General features: G+C 46.3%; 2 protein-coding genes across 4 annotated transcripts; one reads left to right on the top strand and one right to left on the bottom strand.

Moving 5' to 3' along the window:
* Positions 1-64: 64 nt before the first annotated feature.
* LOC146287718 (uncharacterized) lies at positions 65-3,140 on the bottom strand. The gene is made up of 2 exons (XM_084697962.1): positions 1,758-3,140; positions 65-1,633 (listed from the first exon to the last, which is right to left on the bottom strand). The coding sequence occupies exons 1-2, from the start codon at positions 2,410-2,412 to the stop codon at positions 903-905; spliced, it is 1,386 nt and encodes a 461-aa protein (XP_084554088.1). The 5' UTR covers positions 2,413-3,140; the 3' UTR covers positions 65-902.
* Positions 3,141-4,630: 1,490 nt separating this feature from the next.
* On the top strand, positions 4,631-14,633 carry gnb2 (guanine nucleotide binding protein (G protein), beta polypeptide 2). 3 transcript variants are annotated; one of them, XM_084698061.1, is made up of 10 exons: positions 4,631-5,497; positions 8,154-8,251; positions 9,096-9,134; positions 9,721-9,827; positions 10,140-10,203; positions 10,287-10,449; positions 11,246-11,312; positions 11,420-11,621; positions 12,114-12,330; positions 12,576-13,398. In XM_084698061.1, exons 2-10 carry the CDS (start codon positions 8,195-8,197, stop codon positions 12,593-12,595), a joined length of 936 nt encoding a protein of 311 aa, XP_084554187.1. In that variant the 5' UTR covers positions 4,631-5,497; positions 8,154-8,194; the 3' UTR covers positions 12,596-13,398. The 3 variants fall into 3 exon arrangements, with proteins under 3 accessions (XP_084554187.1, XP_084554185.1, XP_084554186.1); XM_084698059.1 differs by lacking the exon at positions 12,576-13,398 and adding an exon at positions 13,405-14,633 and having other exon boundaries at positions 4,633-5,497; XM_084698060.1 differs by lacking the exon at positions 12,576-13,398 and adding an exon at positions 13,405-14,633 and having other exon boundaries at positions 4,633-5,497; positions 8,140-8,251.
* The last annotated feature ends 2,134 nt before the right edge of the window (positions 14,634-16,767 follow it).

Here is a 16,767-nt window from a genome sequence, read left to right as displayed (position 1 = left end):
CAACATCAGATAAATATTCTGTTGAAGGTCCATTCAATAAAAAAGATGATTTCGCAGACAAAACAAGTGTGACAATTTTTTTTATATGAAGATTACAGAGGCGCTTAGAAGGACAAAACAATGTTAAAAATGTTCAAATATTATTGTTGTTTACAGAATAACCGTTTTATTAATACTGTGGCTATATTAACTTTACAGTAAATGGTCAACCAATGTTAGTAGGGTTCTAACCAGCAAATACATAACACAGAAGGCTAAACTGCTGACCTTATTAACTACATCCTTTCCTGGTCTGAACACAATGAAGGTGATGATAATGCATTTACTAGCATATACTTTTATCCCAAGCAATTTACAACACAGGGGGATTTGACCCTGTAACCTCTTAATCTGCAGTCAAATGCTCAAACTACTGGGCATCACCTTCCCTGTTATGGTCCAACATTGTAGTTTTAGACCTACGTCACAATTAGCAGTTTACCTTCACCATGCACAAATACAAATATCATCAACACCATCTTATACCACACACACCAGAACCAAAAAAAAAAACGCAAGAAAACATCTTCACTTGGCAAATGCTTTTATCAAAAATGACATCCAGGGGAGATTTGACTGATTCTATATCTGCAGTCGAATGCTTTGCCCCTGAACCAGCACCTATGCACCACCCAAATGACATCACAACCTTCAGATTCCACCATCAACATCGGCAGGCGGCAATGTTGCTTTTTTCATAACTGAGGAAGCCGCCGTTAAATACAAGGTTCTTAATAAACAGTGTGTATGTGGAAAGGGGGGGGGTGGGGGGACATGTTACTTTTAAATGATCAAAAAGCAGAAGGGACATGTTCCAGGACCCATGTACACCAACGCCCACCTCCCTCTGAGCTTCAGTCCGGTCAAGTGGAGTCCATGGACTGAGAGTTGAGATGAGGCCAGGTGTAGGAGGGTCCAGGCTGGAGGAGGGAGAGCGAGGGGTGGGTGGCGGGGGGCTCGGGGGTGTGGGTCAGCCTGTGTTTCTTCAGTTGTCCCAGCTCCCTGAAGCAGCACCCACACTGGGCACAACGGTAGGGCCTCTCCCCCGTGTGGATGCGCTGGTGCTTGTGCAAGCTGTCCAGGTGACGGAAGCGCTTCTCGCAGTAGCGGCAGGGGTACGGGCGCTCGCCCGTGTGGATGCGCTGGTGCGTCTTCAGGCAGTAGAACCGGCGGAAGCCGCGCCCGCATACGTTGCAGCGGTGGACCTTGTCGGAGGTCTCTCTCTCCAGCTGCACGGGCCCCATGTAGCCAGGGTCGACCACGGGCATGGGGGCGAAGCTCATCAGACCTCCCTCCGCCTCAGTGTCGTCGATGGGGACGGTGATCTGCGCTGGGTGTTGGTCTTGGGGCTCGGGGTTGTGGGGGTCCAGGGCAGGCGTGTCAGAGTCGTCTTCGATCTTCACTGTTCCTTGTTTGAGCTCCTCGTCATCCAGGACCTGGATGAGGTCCAGCTCCTTCTCGTGACCGGCGGGTCGGTTCATCTCAAACTCAAACGTGGGGATTTCCTCAGGTACTCCAGAAGCTTTCGTTTCTTCCTCAACCCCCAGTGGTTTTTGCCCATAATCGTCCCCTTCATGTACTGAGACTTTGTACTCTGAAAAAAATAGTGTTGTTATTCTTAACGATCCCTGGCAGAGATAAAACAGCACTAACCAACATGTAGGACCACGTCTTCTGTTCTAACATTGCAAATTATTGTTTGTCATCATTTAAATTACCTTTTTCTGCGATCCCATCGTCTGTAATGTAAAACTGACTTTCTGTTTCTTCGCCTGACTTTTGGGACGGGGTTTCAAGTTCAAACTGTGGAGCTTTCGACGACCGTGAGAAGTTCGAGGTAGAAGCTACCGAGACAGGTAACCGCATTCGTCGGAAGCTGGATCCGCTGATGCTCTTCGGCCATTCATGCTGTACGGTTGGCAAACAAAGTCCTACACTAGGAAGTGACTTTGAAAATTGAGATCTCGTGGATGAAGCCCGAAACGACTTTTGCGCTCGTGGAGCGCCTCTAAGCAGGTTGCGTGAATTCCCCAATCCGGGGGATGAGACGGACTCAACGGATCCCAAACATTCAGCATTTGATCGAGACTGATTGTGATCGAGAAGTAAACACTGTTTTATATTTTTCTCGGCTGCTGTCATGTAGTAACGTACAGCCTTCAATTCACTCTCGGATATTTCTAGTCTTTCTTTCAAACTTTGATTCTCACGATGAGACTCGGCTGCGGCCGTTTTGGCTGCGGCCAGTTTGAGTCCAACAACCTTTGATGTTTCTTTCAGAACGGTTTCTACTGCACACCTGACAGCCTGGTCGATTGTTGAAGCAAGTTCATACTTAAGGAAAGAGACGTTTGCGTCTATGGTTAGACTCATTCTGAACTGCCGTAGTGGGGCTGGAGTCGAGTGAGATAAATCCAAAACAAGGCTGAATCAGTTGGCCCGGCGAACCTACACTTTTCTTTAGCTTAGATAAACTAGGCGTCTGAAACACGCATATATCTTACCAATGTTTACTAATTATATAGTTCCATGACTACGAAACGAACGTACGACTTAATATTAGCCCGCTAGCAACTAGCGATCATGGCAAACACAATTTACAATTTGTTTTGGAAATGTATTTCCCTTTCCGCATGACACGATGATGCAGCGTCGCCAGGTTATGACGTCATGTTTATCTTCAGCAATGTGGGCCTTGTAGTTTCTTTGACCATATAAGGAATTCCCCAAAACTGTCGTGATCGTCTGCGCTTCATTAAAGATCTCGTAAACAATATAGTCGTACGACACCATTTTAACTAGCCACACTACAGACGCTGTTGATGATTTCCGTCTCGGCCGTAACCCAGTCCTGCCTACAGTCAAGTCACAATCAAGAAACCGTTCCCCCTTAATATATACTGAATTGCAACCCAGGCGCCTCCCAAGCCAAGCCCCAAACTCACACCACATCCATAATATTTGACAACAACCAGCCCCCACGAGCAAAAACTCCAGATATCAGTTTCTTTCACCCTGTGTCATGTGAAGACAGTCTGACTACATTTCCTTGTGCCTTTTCTTCATCCAAGAACCAAGTAATATACAGATTAAACTAGCTCCAAGGTTGTGACGTGACATGAACTGTAATAGACTGACACCTACAGGTAGAGCAGGGGAATTTCTAGGAAATGGTTTTCAGACGTGATTCCACAGAGAATAAATCTAGGCATAAACAGCATAAACACCTATTTTTTATGATAAATGTTCATAGTGCTTATTAGGTTTGAAGTACCATTCTGTTTAATGTATTATGGTTGCCAGTTTACAATGTACAACGGGGACAAGTGGTGACCCAAATTATCACATCACGCTGCCTGTAATTCTGCCAATAAAAGTAAAAATTGAATTACAGAATTTTCACGAGCAGAAAAAGAAAATATTTTTTTGGTCTGGTGATAGGGCTTTAGACGGTTGCAATTTTGGAACCAATCCAAATTTTAACGCATACAGTTTTTTTTTTTGTTGTTGCATGGGTGGCGATGGGACTGCGTACGTGCATCGTTGCGGTGTGTGGTGGATGTATGCTCCTTGTGTCCATCTCTTTGCTCAAGCCTTTGCTGTTGCTAGGCAACCTATCCTCACTTACTACAGTCGCTTATGGAGTCTGCAGAGGGCCAGTGCAGGTGGGATGTACCAATGTGTAGCTTATAGGGGGGGAGGGGGGGAGGTAGCATGGGCCTGTGTATGATATTGCAATCTCTCAGGCTCAGAATCTTGCGTCTGGAAGCCCATTTGACCTCTTTGTTTATGTGTTGCAAACGTGTTCAGGTGGCACATCAAATTTGTTATCGGATTCCAGTAGTACTGCCTTCATTAAATGCAACACAGCCCTTGAAATGTGTTTGTTTGCTTCATTGCAGAGCTGAATCATGTCACAACCAGGACAACTTTGCCAACAAATAACTTTTTCTCTCTCTCCCCTTACTGACCCGTAGGTAGAGGTTATTGTGAATTCCATATTTCTTTATCACACATCCGATTAGTCTGAACTGTCTCACTAAGCAAACTCATTCTGGTCAGTTATAGCTGTAAGTTTCTGGGACTAATGTGTGTGGTTTGTGTAACTACACACTGTAAGGTGCAGGATGGCGCCAGTTATCCCTGGACAAATCATATGACTGAAATTTAAAGTTGTGGAACAACCAGAAAACCAAAGTAGTCTCTGAGTGTTCCTGCTCCACTAATTAAATCTGAACCCCTGTGTGTGATCATCTCCAGGGATAATCCTGCTTTACCGTGTGGCCTACTCTGCAGTCTTAATTACACAAGCACAATCAAAGCTCAGAAGATAGAAAGATGGATGAACCAAGACCTCTTGAATTCCCTCCAATTGGCTTCTGTGTTTTGGGGGGGGGCTCAGTTGACATTTGTCTTGTAAGATCGACATCATCTTATCCTATCTGTGAACCTGCACGCCTGAGGGAGGTGAGGGCTCACCCACAGACCGGTATACATGCGTGTGCACATAGTCCGCATGCTGATGCTTTCTAAATCTGCAGTGGATGGAGAACTACTGTTCTGCTAGACATCAGAGGGGGCGTTGTAAAATGGTACAGTCTCCATGAAATGGGTGTGGTTGAATCGTGCTTATGAGATCTAACGTTTAGGAAGCGCAGACCGGGTGATTTTATCCGAATTTGTTATTGCACGTATTGGTACATTGCTTATTTAAATCATACTAAAAAATACAACGTGTAAACAATAGGCTATTGTTGCATGTTCTTGGTTATAGATGTATCGATGGGCGCGTTTCCTGCTCCTCCGGCAAGATAGCCTAGTAGCTTTTTGATATTCTTTTTATTTTTCTCTCAAGAGCTCAAGCCCCAGTGCTTTCCAATTTATTCAATAATTCATTTTTTGACGAAGAGGCGACCGTCATTACGAAGTGAGGGAGTGAGGGAGAGAGGGAGGAGGAAGAGCTCCGTGAGCAAGGGAGGAAGGAAACAAGGATACCACATACAGAGTAATTCGGAGACAGAACATTTGTGTTAATTTCACAGGGTTCAATGCATGTTCTTTGGCGCGTGTAAAGACTGCAATTGTGTTCCACCACCTTAGACAAAGATGTTTTTGTGCTGAAGGTCTCGGGCGTAGAGTCAAATCATTCCGAAGAGGAAACGGGAACACGAGCAGATTTCATCTTTTCAAGAGGTCCAATCAAACGGAGATATGGTTTCTCTGTATAACGCTGTAATGTTAATTTGACGTTTCGGGCAACGTTGGAGATTCACCGAGCAACAATCGACAACAGAAGAACCAGGGTGGATAGTAAAATTTATCTTCGTATTTTTGTCACAATTTTTTTTTATTGACTACGAGGGACCTTAAACCACTCCTGGCTTTTTTTTTTGAAACATTGTTTCCAGAATTTACTCGACAATAACCAGCAACCATCATCGGAAACATTAACAAACAGGTAGCCATCCATTATAAAATGCTGTCACAAATATTGGATGTAAGATGGCTGGATGATGTAGACTAGCCTACCAGCGATGACCCTTTTCATGACTAGGCTCATCATTTCGATGAAATTAATTTCCACCCTTAATTGTGATTATTGGAATATGGATGTGTAGAAAGGACACAAACGTCTCAATTGAACCCCCTTCCTAGTATCTTTTTGCACACGAAAGCCATAGCCTACATTCATGCGGCTCCTTCCCATTTTGCGTTTGCATAGCGGCTTGGAAATATTACAGTTGCTAGGGCCGGTGTCATTTAACGCAAATGCCCGGGGTTCAATGAAATAATCATGTTTGTAGGCAAAGACTTCGATGTATTCACCACCAAACATGCATACGGTAGTCGCTATCTCTACTTGCTACATTAGGCCATATTCTTGGAGGCTACAGTATGCTTTCACTGCTGCGAGGGAGGAGCAGGATCAGTCAAAACTGCGCCTCAAGGCCCATGGACCACCTACAGAGCAGCTTTTAGCCCAACAATGCTGTAGTCTGACCCTTAAAATTACATTTTATGCTAGCAGTTTGATATCTTTTCAATACATCTTTGTACGAGACAACGACGCAACTGATGCATGTTTCATTTTAGTATCCAGACCTGGCCAGCCATGAAATGTCAACCGAACACCCCAGCGGTGGTTTGCTGTGTGAACGTGAGGGGTGGGGCCACATTGTCATTTTGCATCATTTTGCTACGAGAATCTAGGCTTTGACCCATAACCTACAATTTGTAGCTTGATTTAGCAATTTTAGCTATATGTACATGTCATATTCAGTTTATATATATATTGTATATTAAGGTTACTTATCGATATGTAAGGACATTGTGTCATGTTTTAAATCCAAATGTTCCAGTCTCACATTCAGTCGGGAGGTTTGTCTGCCTTATTCCTGACTCTTCAGGGCTTGGCCGGGAAGCACTAATTCAACCCCATCGTGGATGAGGGGAGAGTGGGGCCATTTTTTGAAGGAATCTTACCCAGAATGCCGTGCCTATTATTCTTGTGTTACCCATGTTGATTACCAGTCTGTTAGAACCAACCTGTGGACGTGAGGACAGCCAGAGGCCCGCACCCAGATACATCAAGATGGTCACCTGTTGTGCTCTGTGGTGATGGGGCCTCGTGCGGTTGTTAGTTTGGTCACCTGGGAGAGGACGGGGGGTAGTTTTGTCCCCCTGGTGAGGAAGGTGTCCCATGTTCCCCGCCCCCACCCCTGTCAAAGCTTTATTGGCCAAACAAGCCACAGTGCTGGGAGACTAGGAACCACTAATTTCTCCCGGTTGCCCTCCATTAGTGCTGTGTGATCCATCTGGTTGGAGATTCCCTCAGGGAACAATGACCTAGCTAATTGCTCTCTCCCTAGTAGATGTGATGTTGTGTATGTGCGTATTCCTGTTTCTTCATGCAAAGGCCTCACGATGTTGGTTAACGCAGAAGCACAGGGATGAAAACAAATAATATGGAAAACATCTAGATAAGACTGGTGCTTCTAGGTTAGGGTGGTGTCGGGGTTAGGGTGGTGTTGGGGTTAGGGTGGTGGGGTTAGGCCTGTTCCTCCAGGGCTAGTGCTCAGACCAAACCATGTTATGTAGTGATGCAAATGTTGCGTGCAATGCAGAGGATAGTGTTCTGGTGCGGGATGTATTTGAATAGGAACACAAACCCATGCAAATCCCAGGAACCCCCCCGTTCAGAAAGATGGTTTAGTATGAAACCGTTCTCTCTGGAAGGTGGAGGAGGAGGGGCTGGTTGAGTGATTTATCCAAGAGTTCATCCACATCAGTTCAGTCACTATCACCCTGAAATGGCAGAAATAATACACATCCTACATCATTTGTTAGATGACAGGCTAATTTATCTTGTGTAGTTTTAGGTAAATCTCCCACATAAAGTATAATGATCAGTCTCCCTAATTAACGCTGAATTCTGCTCTCTGTAATCCTAATCTTGTTTCTCTGCATATCGTGTTCATAGATAGCAGAGCCCATTAAATGGCACTCTCCCTCCTCAGATTAAACCAGATTACAGATTATTTTCCTCAGTTAAACCAGACAAGGCCGCCCTGCCACAAACAAACAGATTATATCCTCAAGCTTTTTATCATTGAGCAGCCTTTCCTGCTAACCCTAGAAAACAAGAGATTAACGATCAAATCGGAAGTTAATTTCTGGATTATTTAGCCTTGTATTGGTGATAGTATTTTTTGGTGCAATGTGTAGTAATTTTGAAGATGTAGAACAGCCAGATACAAGATAACATCATGTCACAATCTCAAAACTAGAAGACATCCGGGGCGACCTGTAGGCTCACCGTGTTAGTGAGCTAAGGTGTGGAAACAGAAAGCGTAGTAGAAGATCAAGGAGCTTCCAGGTATATTTCTAACAGTAAGTCTAAACAAAGACGTTTTTGCAGGAAGGTGTGTCTGACAGGTGTGTAGCCCCCCAGATTTCTGTTTGCTTACATATACTTAATTAGTATTTTTGTTTTTATATATTTTTTTTTTCAGTGGTGTTGTTTTTTGTGGCTCCCTCACTTTAAGAGGGGACCCCCTAAAATGTAATTGTGGCTCCGCCCCTTGTGTCTGATATGTCTAGCTGGTGTCCTCCAGGTGACTGAGAGCTACATCTGCCGGCCAGGGAGCAATCCAAGATGAGCGAGCTGGAGCAGTTACGCCAGGAGGCAGAACAGCTGCGGAACCAGATCAGAGTGAGTCTGGAGGGTGGAGGAGGAGGTGGAGGAGGTGAAGGGAGTCTGGAGGGTGGAGGAGGAGGTGGAGGGAGTCTGGAGGGTGGAGGAGGAGGTGAAGGGAGTCTGGAGGGTGGAGGGAGTCTGGAGGGTGGAGGAGGAGGTGGAGGAGGTGAAGGGAGTCTGGAGGGTGGAGGGAGTCTGGAGGGTGGAGGAGGAGGTGAAGGGAGTCTGGAGGGTGGAGGAGGAGGTGGAGGTGGTGAAGGGAGTCTGGAGGGTGGAGGAGGAGGTGGAGGAGGTGAAGGGAGTCTGGAGGGTGGAGGAGGAGGTGGAAGTGGTGGAGGTTCACCTTAAAGAGTACATAGGCTGGAAAAATTTATTTTTTAATTTTCTAATTTTAAGGTTTTATATGTTTTTGTTGTACTATATCTTGTTCGACACAATTGGAAATGTACTTAACATTGTAACGATGTTGCATGCTCATACGCTTATTGACATCTTGAATATATGTAAGTACTGTATGTTTGTATTTATACTTTGTAAGTATACTTCAAGTATTAACTTTTTTTTCTTGGGTATGAGTGTTTATCATAAACCTGGCAATCTACATAGACCTAAATTAAGTCTTGAGTCAAGATGGAGTCTACCATAGACCTGGTATCTGGAGACTACATAGACCTGATGTAGACTAGACCTGGAGTCTATATCTAGACCTGGTATCTGTCTGTCTAGATCCAGTGTCTATGCAGACAGAACCCCCCCTGGAGTCTACCTAGATGCTGGGTTAGTGTAAAGAGTGTTGGAAGGGACCACCAGGAGACGTTCAGCAGATCCTCCTGCTCATTCTGACTCTTTCCTCTTCCAGGACGCCAGGAAAGCATGTGGGGACTCAACTCTGACACAAGTAAGCATTGTCCGTTCCCTGTTCATACAAGACATCTTCATAACGGCATGATTGCTTACACGCAATAAGCAATGTGATGATGATGAATCGAAATATAAACGTATATATATATATATATATATATATATATATATATATATATATATATATACACAAATACAAAAAAAATCCTATATTTGGATATATATCCAAACCTAGTCGCCAATTCATCAACAGCTCTGAATACTGAGTGATGGTCTCAGGGCTGTGAGAGTGTAGAAGGGCATTCTGCTTATCCCAGATCCTGTGATCTCCTCACCTGTGTGTTGCTGTGGTGTGTGTGTGCTGTGTGTTGCTGCGGTGTGTGTGTGTGTGCTGTGTGTTGCTGCGGTGTGTGTGTGCTGTGTGTTGCTGCGGTGTGTGTGTGTGCTGTGTGTTGCTGCGGTGTGTGTGTGTGTGCTGTGTGTTGCTGCGGTGTGTGTGTGTGTTGCTGCGGTGTGTGTGTGTGTGTGCTGTGTGTTGCTGCGGTGTGTGTGTGTGTTGCTGCGGTGTGTGTGTGTGTTGCTGCGGTGTGTGTGTGTGTTGCTGCGGTGTGTGTGTGTGCTAGATCACGGCGGCTCTGGACCCTGTGGGGAGGATTCAGATGAGGACGAGGCGCACCCTTCGCGGGCACCTGGCCAAGATCTACGCCATGCACTGGGGCACTGACTCACGGTGGGTCCAGGGCAGGTCCAGCATCTCAGAAGGTTCAGCCACACTGGACAGTGTGTGTGTTTCACCCAATCACATACATGCACATATCTTCGACAAGAGTACCAATACCTTTCCTACTTAGGACATTGTCTTAAGGAGGAAAGGTCCAGACCATAATGTTTGGTGTTGTTCGGCCTGTATTGATCCGTGTCCTGGTCCAACCACAGTCCTCCATGAGTAGGATTGATCTTGATGATTTTCCAACATTCATGTCAGCGGTGATTCAGGACAGAATCACTGATCTAACCTGTGGGCCCTCTCCTGTGTCTGCAGACTGCTGGTCAGCGCTTCTCAGGACGGAAAACTCATCATCTGGGACAGCTACACCACCAACAAGGTAATAACACACACACACAGACACACACAGACACACACACGGGCCCCCCCCCCCCAGACTAATATATGAGCTTGTGCCCCCAGATGCATGCCATCCCCCTGCGGTCCTCCTGGGTCATGACCTGTGCCTACGCCCCCTCTGGGAACTACGTGGCTTGTGGAGGCCTGGACAACATCTGCTCCATCTACTGCCTGAAGACACGCGAGGGCAACGTGCGCGTCAGCAGGGAGCTCCCTGGCCACACAGGTAGGCAGAGCAGCACTCACTAATCACACAGAACCACCTCAGAGAACCTTAACGACACACCTGGATCGTTGACAAGTTTATTTTTGGGGACTTGCTTATGACTCCTGTAGTGTAAGCTGATGTGATATACATAGATGTGTGTGTGTTCAGCCCTGTGCCAGGTGTGTGTGTTCAGTTCCCAGAGCGATCCTCAAGTCCCCGATCCCTAATCACAGGAAGAATTAAAACTCCCATGGTTAATTAGTCATAGGTCAACAAAAATATAACGAGCATAGAAGTCAGCTGGAAGCTCGTATATCCCCCAGCTGTGTTAACGAGCCGAAAGGGGGGGTGAGAGTCCCTCCAGAGTTCCGCGTCCTAACCCTACATCATAACCCTACATCCTAACCCTACATCCTAACCCTACATCCTAACCCTACCTCCTAACCCTGCATCCTAACCCTACCTCCTAACCCTGCATCCTAACCCTACATCCTAACCCTACATCCTAACCCTACCTCCTAACCCTACCTCCTAACCCTACCTCCTAACCCTGCATCCTAACCCTGCATCCTAACCCTACCTCCTAACCCTGCATCCTAACCATACCTCCTAACCCTGCATCCTAACCCTGCATCCTAACCCTACATCCTAACCCTGCATCCTAACCCTACCTTCTAACCCTGCATCCTAACCATACCTCCTAACCCTGCATCCTAACCCTGCATCCTAACCCTACATCCTAACCCTGCATCCTAACCCTACCTCCTAACCCTACATCCTAACCCTGCATCCTAACCCTCTCCTCTACTTCCAGGTTACCTGTCTTGCTGTCGCTTCATCGATGACAATCAAATCATCACCAGTTCAGGAGACACTACCTGGTGAGTCATGGATGAACGCAGAACAGATGAAGCTTAACGAGGGTGGGGTGAGGGATTGGGTCTTTTCAGGGCCCGCCACAGGTAACGTTTCCTGTTGTCTCCCCCAGTGCATTGTGGGACATCGAGACGAGCCAGCAGACCACGGTGTTCTCGGGCCACAGCGGTGACGTCATGAGCCTGTCCCTGTCCCCGGACTTCCGCACGTTCGTGTCGGGCGCGTGTGACGCCTCTATCAAGCTGTGGGACATCAGGGACAGCATGTGCAGACAGACGTTCACCGGACACGAGTCTGACATCAACGCTGTCTGTGTGAGTGCTCAGAGAGAGAGGGGGGGAGAGGGACGGAGAGAGAGGGGGGAGAGAGACAGACAGAGAGAGAGAGAAGGAGAGAGAGAGAAGGAGAGAGAGAGAAGGAGAGAGAGAGAGAGAGAGAAGGAGAGAGAGAGAAGGAGAGAGAGAGGAGAGAGAGACAGAGGGAGAGGGGGGGGAGAGACAGAGAGAGACAGAGAGAGAGACAGAAGGAGAGGGAGAGAGAGACACACAGAGAGAGAGGGAGAGACAGAGAGAGACGGAGAGAGACAGAGAGAGAGGGGGGAGAGAGACAGAGGGGGAGAGAGAGAGACAGAGGGAGAGGGAGAGGGAGACACAGAGAGAGAGAGGGAGACAGAGAGAGACATAGAGACAGGTCAATTTTGAAAAAAAGTTCAGTGTCAGTTTTTCCGTGTTTTTCTAGTTGTGAATCTAACCTCCCTCATCTCTTCCCCTCCCTTCTCCCTTCCTCCCTCCTCCCCTCCTTCCCAGTTCTTCCCCAACGGGAGCGCGTTCGCCACGGGCTCCGACGACGCCACCTGCCGTCTGTTCGATCTGCGCGCCGACCAGGAGCTCAGCCTCTACTCCCACGACAACATCATCTGTGGGATCACATCCGTGGCCTTCTCCCGCTCCGGACGCCTGCTGCTGGCCGGATACGACGACTTCAACTGCAACATCTGGGACGCCATGAAGGGGGATCGAGCAGGTGAGGGGGGAGGGAGATGGAGGGGGGGGAGGTGAAGGAGGAGAGGGCAGGTGAGGGGGGGGGGGGTGAGGGAGGAGAGGGCAGGTGAAGTGGGGGGGTGAGGGAGGAGAGGAGGTGGCTTCTGTAGCACCTTCTGGCTACAGTAAGTGAAATGGGTCAGTCATTTCTAGACCTGATGACTGTAGGGAGATGTCCAGGGCTGAGATGTGACAACAAAGATGGGATCAGTGGTGTGGTGGTTATAGGGACCAGGAACCAGGGGTGATGTAATGAGACCAGGAACCAGGAGTGCCGTAATGAGACCAGGAACCAGGAGTGCCGTAATGAGACCAGGAACCAGGGGTGCCGTAATGAGACCAGGAACCAGGGGTGCCGTAATGAGACCAGGAACCAGGAGTGCCGTAATGAGACCAGGAACCAGGAGTGCCGTAATGAGACCAGGAACCAGGGGTGCCGTAATGAGACCAGGAACCAGGGGTGCCGTAATGAGACCAGGAACCAGGGATGATGTAATGAGACCAGGAACCAGGGGTGATGTAATGAGACCAGGAACCAGGAGTGCCGTAATGAGACCAGGAACCAGGAGTGCCGTAATGAGACCAGGAACCAGGAGTGCCGTAATGAGACCAGGAACCAGGAGTGCCGTAATGAGACCAGGAACCAGGGGTGCCGTAATGAGACCAGGAACCAGGAGTGCCGTAATGAGACCAGGAACCAGGAGTGCCGTAATGAGACCAGGAACCAGGGGTGCCGTAATGAGACCAGGAACCAGGAGTGCCGTAATGAGACCAGGAACCAGGGGTGCCGTAATGAGACCAGGAACCAGGGGTGCCGTAATGAGACCAGGAACCAGGAGTGCCGTAATGAGACCAGGAACCAGGGGTGCCGTAATGAGACCAGGAACCAGGGGTGCTGTAATGAGACCAGGAACCAGGGGTGCTGTAATGAGACCAGGAACCAGGGGTGCTGTAATGAGACCAGGAACCAGGGGTGCTGTAATGAGACCAGGAACCAGGGATGCTGTAATGAGACCAGGAACCAGGAGTGCTTTAATGATACTGTCTCTATCTCCAGGTGTGCTAGCCGGCCACGACAACCGTGTGAGCTGTCTGGGGGTGACTGATGACGGCATGGCGGTCTCCACCGGCTCCTGGGATAGCTTCCTCAAGATCTGGAACTGACGAGCTTCATGACACGCACACTCACCTCGCACGCACGCACACACACACACACACACACTCAGACACACACACACACACACAGACCATATACAACTATTCACATCTCACACTTTGGTACACATAGTTTGCACACTGTATTCACACTGTTCGTAAGATTTACACACACACACACACACAAATTGAAACATTTTACTGTACATAATATATATATCGCCAATTAGATATGAGTTTACACAAATACACACACTCCACATCACATTGTATGCAGGAAGAGTTCACTAGAATACAAAACGTCCCAGATTAACCTACAACCCAGAGTTACACACACGCCATTGGAATCACAGCGTGACCAAACTCACATATGCTCAACTAAAACATATTCAAATGACACGTATTATCTCATTTCTTTTGTTGCTAAATACATGTATGCCCACACCCCCACACACACACACACACACACCCACACACTCTTCCTGAGAAAATTTGATCCCTGAGCTAAGCGGGAGAAGTTATTGGACTATCCTGTTGGTTTACTGAAGTCCCAAATCTCCTTTGCCTTCGTTCTGTTACCATGCTCGTCATTTGAGTCAGTGCAGACATGAAAGAGCACGCTACTCTGCAACCTGAAAATAGAATCCATGCGGGAGAGTAGAGAACCGGCAGAATGGATCGACTTTAAAGAGACACAGTTAAAAGAATATTAAGATAAACCATCAATTAAAAAAGTTTCTTCTGGCTCAAACTAAATGCTATCATGTAGTTACTGTTTTTATAGATATTTACCCCCACATATATAAGTAAATATATGATAGTTTTGGTTTTGATGTTTTTGTTGTATTAATTTTTTACGCCTATTTTATTCATGTTTTCCCTGTGTGCCTCAGATACACTTTAAGGATAATTATTAGAGAATAATGATGAAATTAAAACTAAATGAAATCAATAAAATGAGAGACTCATAAGGTGAACGAGAAAAAAACAAACTGATAATTTAGAGACAACTCTCAAATACGCAGGGGGGCAATATTCATACTTTTGACTTTGTCAATATATTATGTCAACTTTATGATAGTAAACATTGTACATATTATTAATAAATACATTGAGCCTCTCCTGCCAGAATGTGCTGAGCGTGTTTTGTTCTTGTTCTGAAATTTGAGGTTTTCATGTTTGTTGTCATGTTTATTTAAACACAACGTGCGGTCGATCAAATTAACATCTGACTGACATTGGAAGATGAAATCAATGTTTTATTTTTTTACTCCAAACAATTCTCCATTAAGACTTTACACTTTTGAGTTCATTCAACACAATCTTTTTCAAACTTTAAATGTTTATCAGTCCATGAAATACAATCTAAAGTTAACCCTTCAAAAACAAACACTAAAACATACAGAGTAAAGATGTTTTCATTTTCAAAAAACAAGAGATTATTGAAAAAGGATCAGTATAGAGATTATAGACTTGTCATTAGTCTTACCCACTCTCTGATCAGTCTTGGTTCCAACAGCAATCATCTGGATTACAAAACGATTAATACGTTCATACATCTATTCATTCCACAAGGAGACTTCCATGAAGTGCCTCAATCCTGTTCACCTACTGGTGGTGATCTAAATCATTCATTTATTGATGTTCATACTTCATCAAAGGCAGTTACTGGGATGAAGTTATGGATGCAGAAACCAAACAAGCATCATGAGTGAAGAGTTACTATGGTGACAATGTGGATCAGAAGGTAGAAGGTATATATTTTCCTGTGATCAAGACAAAAAAAAAATTGAGATTAAGCTAAAAATACAGATTATGGTTATATCTTGTCTCACGACGGACGAACAGACCATCTTACATTCAGTCTGCCAAAGGCCACAGAACACAATCCCTACAGTCAGACACACAGAACAGGCTTCAACTTTACTTTATATTGCTTACGAATAAGAAATGTCATTATATTTGATATAACAAAGAGCATCTATCTACATGACAGGTCATTTCCTGTCTCAGTCGTCTGAACTGCCCCTCCCCCCTTCCCTCCCTCCCTCCCCTCCACCGCCTTTAAAAACATTTGAACACGCTTACCCTTCTGTTAATGTCCACTCTGTAGTTATAGCTTTACTCTCTGTGCCATAAAATATGTTGTGCTTTGATTAATATAGCGGTAAATTATGTTATACAAATCTGCCTCACATTTACATTCATTTTAATGTATCAATATAATTTACATATCATTTAATAAAATAGTTATTTCAGAATATATTAAGCTACTTCACTTTTACCCCTATCAAAGCATCATTCAAAAATGACTTTTCTGACATCACAAGTCTCCTAGGTTACTGGGGTCAGATCTCCTTGTCACATCACAAGTCTCCTAGGTTACTGGGGTCAGATCTCCTTGTGACATCACAAGGCCTCAGTACAATGGGTGACCTATGGCTTTACTCTGCACTGTTCCAACTGCATCGTCATGGGAATATAATTTCTGTTAATCCCAGATGGGTTTGGGATTAGCTGGCTTTGCTTTCACTCCCCCAAAACATTCTAAAACAGGCCACAGAAAGTCACAGCAAGCAGAAAGGGAAGTTCTTCAAACATAAAATCCCAAATTCACTCAGACTATGAATGAAAACCAATGAGTCACCAGGATGGTCTAATTTCTAGTGGATATAAGTGCACTTAACTGGCACAGAACAGCCCTCCAGAGGGACACCTAGGATCTGTGGGCAGGATCCTCTCTCCTGCTGGGGTCTAACTGAAACACGAGGCAGGGATCTTAGAACCAGCAGCCCCACCACCTCCACTCCCTCACTCCATCTCCAAGGCACTGCTTCACCTGCTTCACGACAGCCTGGCTTACTAAAACGGGCCGTTCCCATGGACACCGGAGACTCCTGCGAGGCGTCCCTCCTGATGGCCCCTTGCTGTTTCTGCAGCAGGAAGAGCGGACGTGAGGACTGCTCCCGGCAGGACAGCTTCCACACAGGGGAACAGCAGACAGAACCATCCCCCGATGAGCCCCACGGCCCCTCTGCCTCCCTCGCTCTGCCTTCACCCCCCTGCCGTCAACCCCTCGCAAGCCTGCCGTCTGTCATTCAAGAGCCTCTGTAGTCCACGTACGTGTGGTTGTATTTTCTATCTTTTTTTTGTTTCAAGTTACCCCACACCTGGCAAAAACTCTTCTCTACTCTGTCCTCCCTGGCGCGTTCAGCCCAACTGGGAAATCACGCGTCTAACTTTGGTTGGGAGCACATATGGCTGA

This window comes from Hypomesus nipponensis, chromosome 5 (assembly GCF_054491055.1).
Source record: "Hypomesus nipponensis isolate SF chromosome 5, ASM5449105v1, whole genome shotgun sequence".
Classification (NCBI taxonomy): Eukaryota; Metazoa; Chordata; class Actinopteri; order Osmeriformes; family Osmeridae; genus Hypomesus; species Hypomesus nipponensis.
This window is presented reverse-complemented; position numbering and strand designations above follow the sequence as displayed.

Bases quoted from the DNA above. Each gene is read 5' to 3' on its own strand.
- LOC146287718 (XM_084697962.1), bottom strand. From the start codon at position 2,412: ATGAGTCTAACCATAGACGCAAACGTCTCTTTCCTTAAGTATGAACTT. The intron at 1,634-1,757 runs GTAATTTAAATG...TATTTTTTTCAG, and splicing joins CGATGGGATCGCAGAAAAAG to AGTACAAAGTCTCAGTACAT.
- gnb2 (XM_084698059.1), top strand. From the start codon at position 8,195: ATGAGCGAGCTGGAGCAGTTACGCCAGGAGGCAGAACAGCTGCGGAAC. The intron at 9,135-9,720 runs GTAAGCATTGTC...TGTGTGTGCTAG, and splicing joins GGGACTCAACTCTGACACAA to ATCACGGCGGCTCTGGACCC. The intron at 10,450-11,245 runs GTAGGCAGAGCA...CTCTACTTCCAG, and splicing joins GGAGCTCCCTGGCCACACAG to GTTACCTGTCTTGCTGTCGC.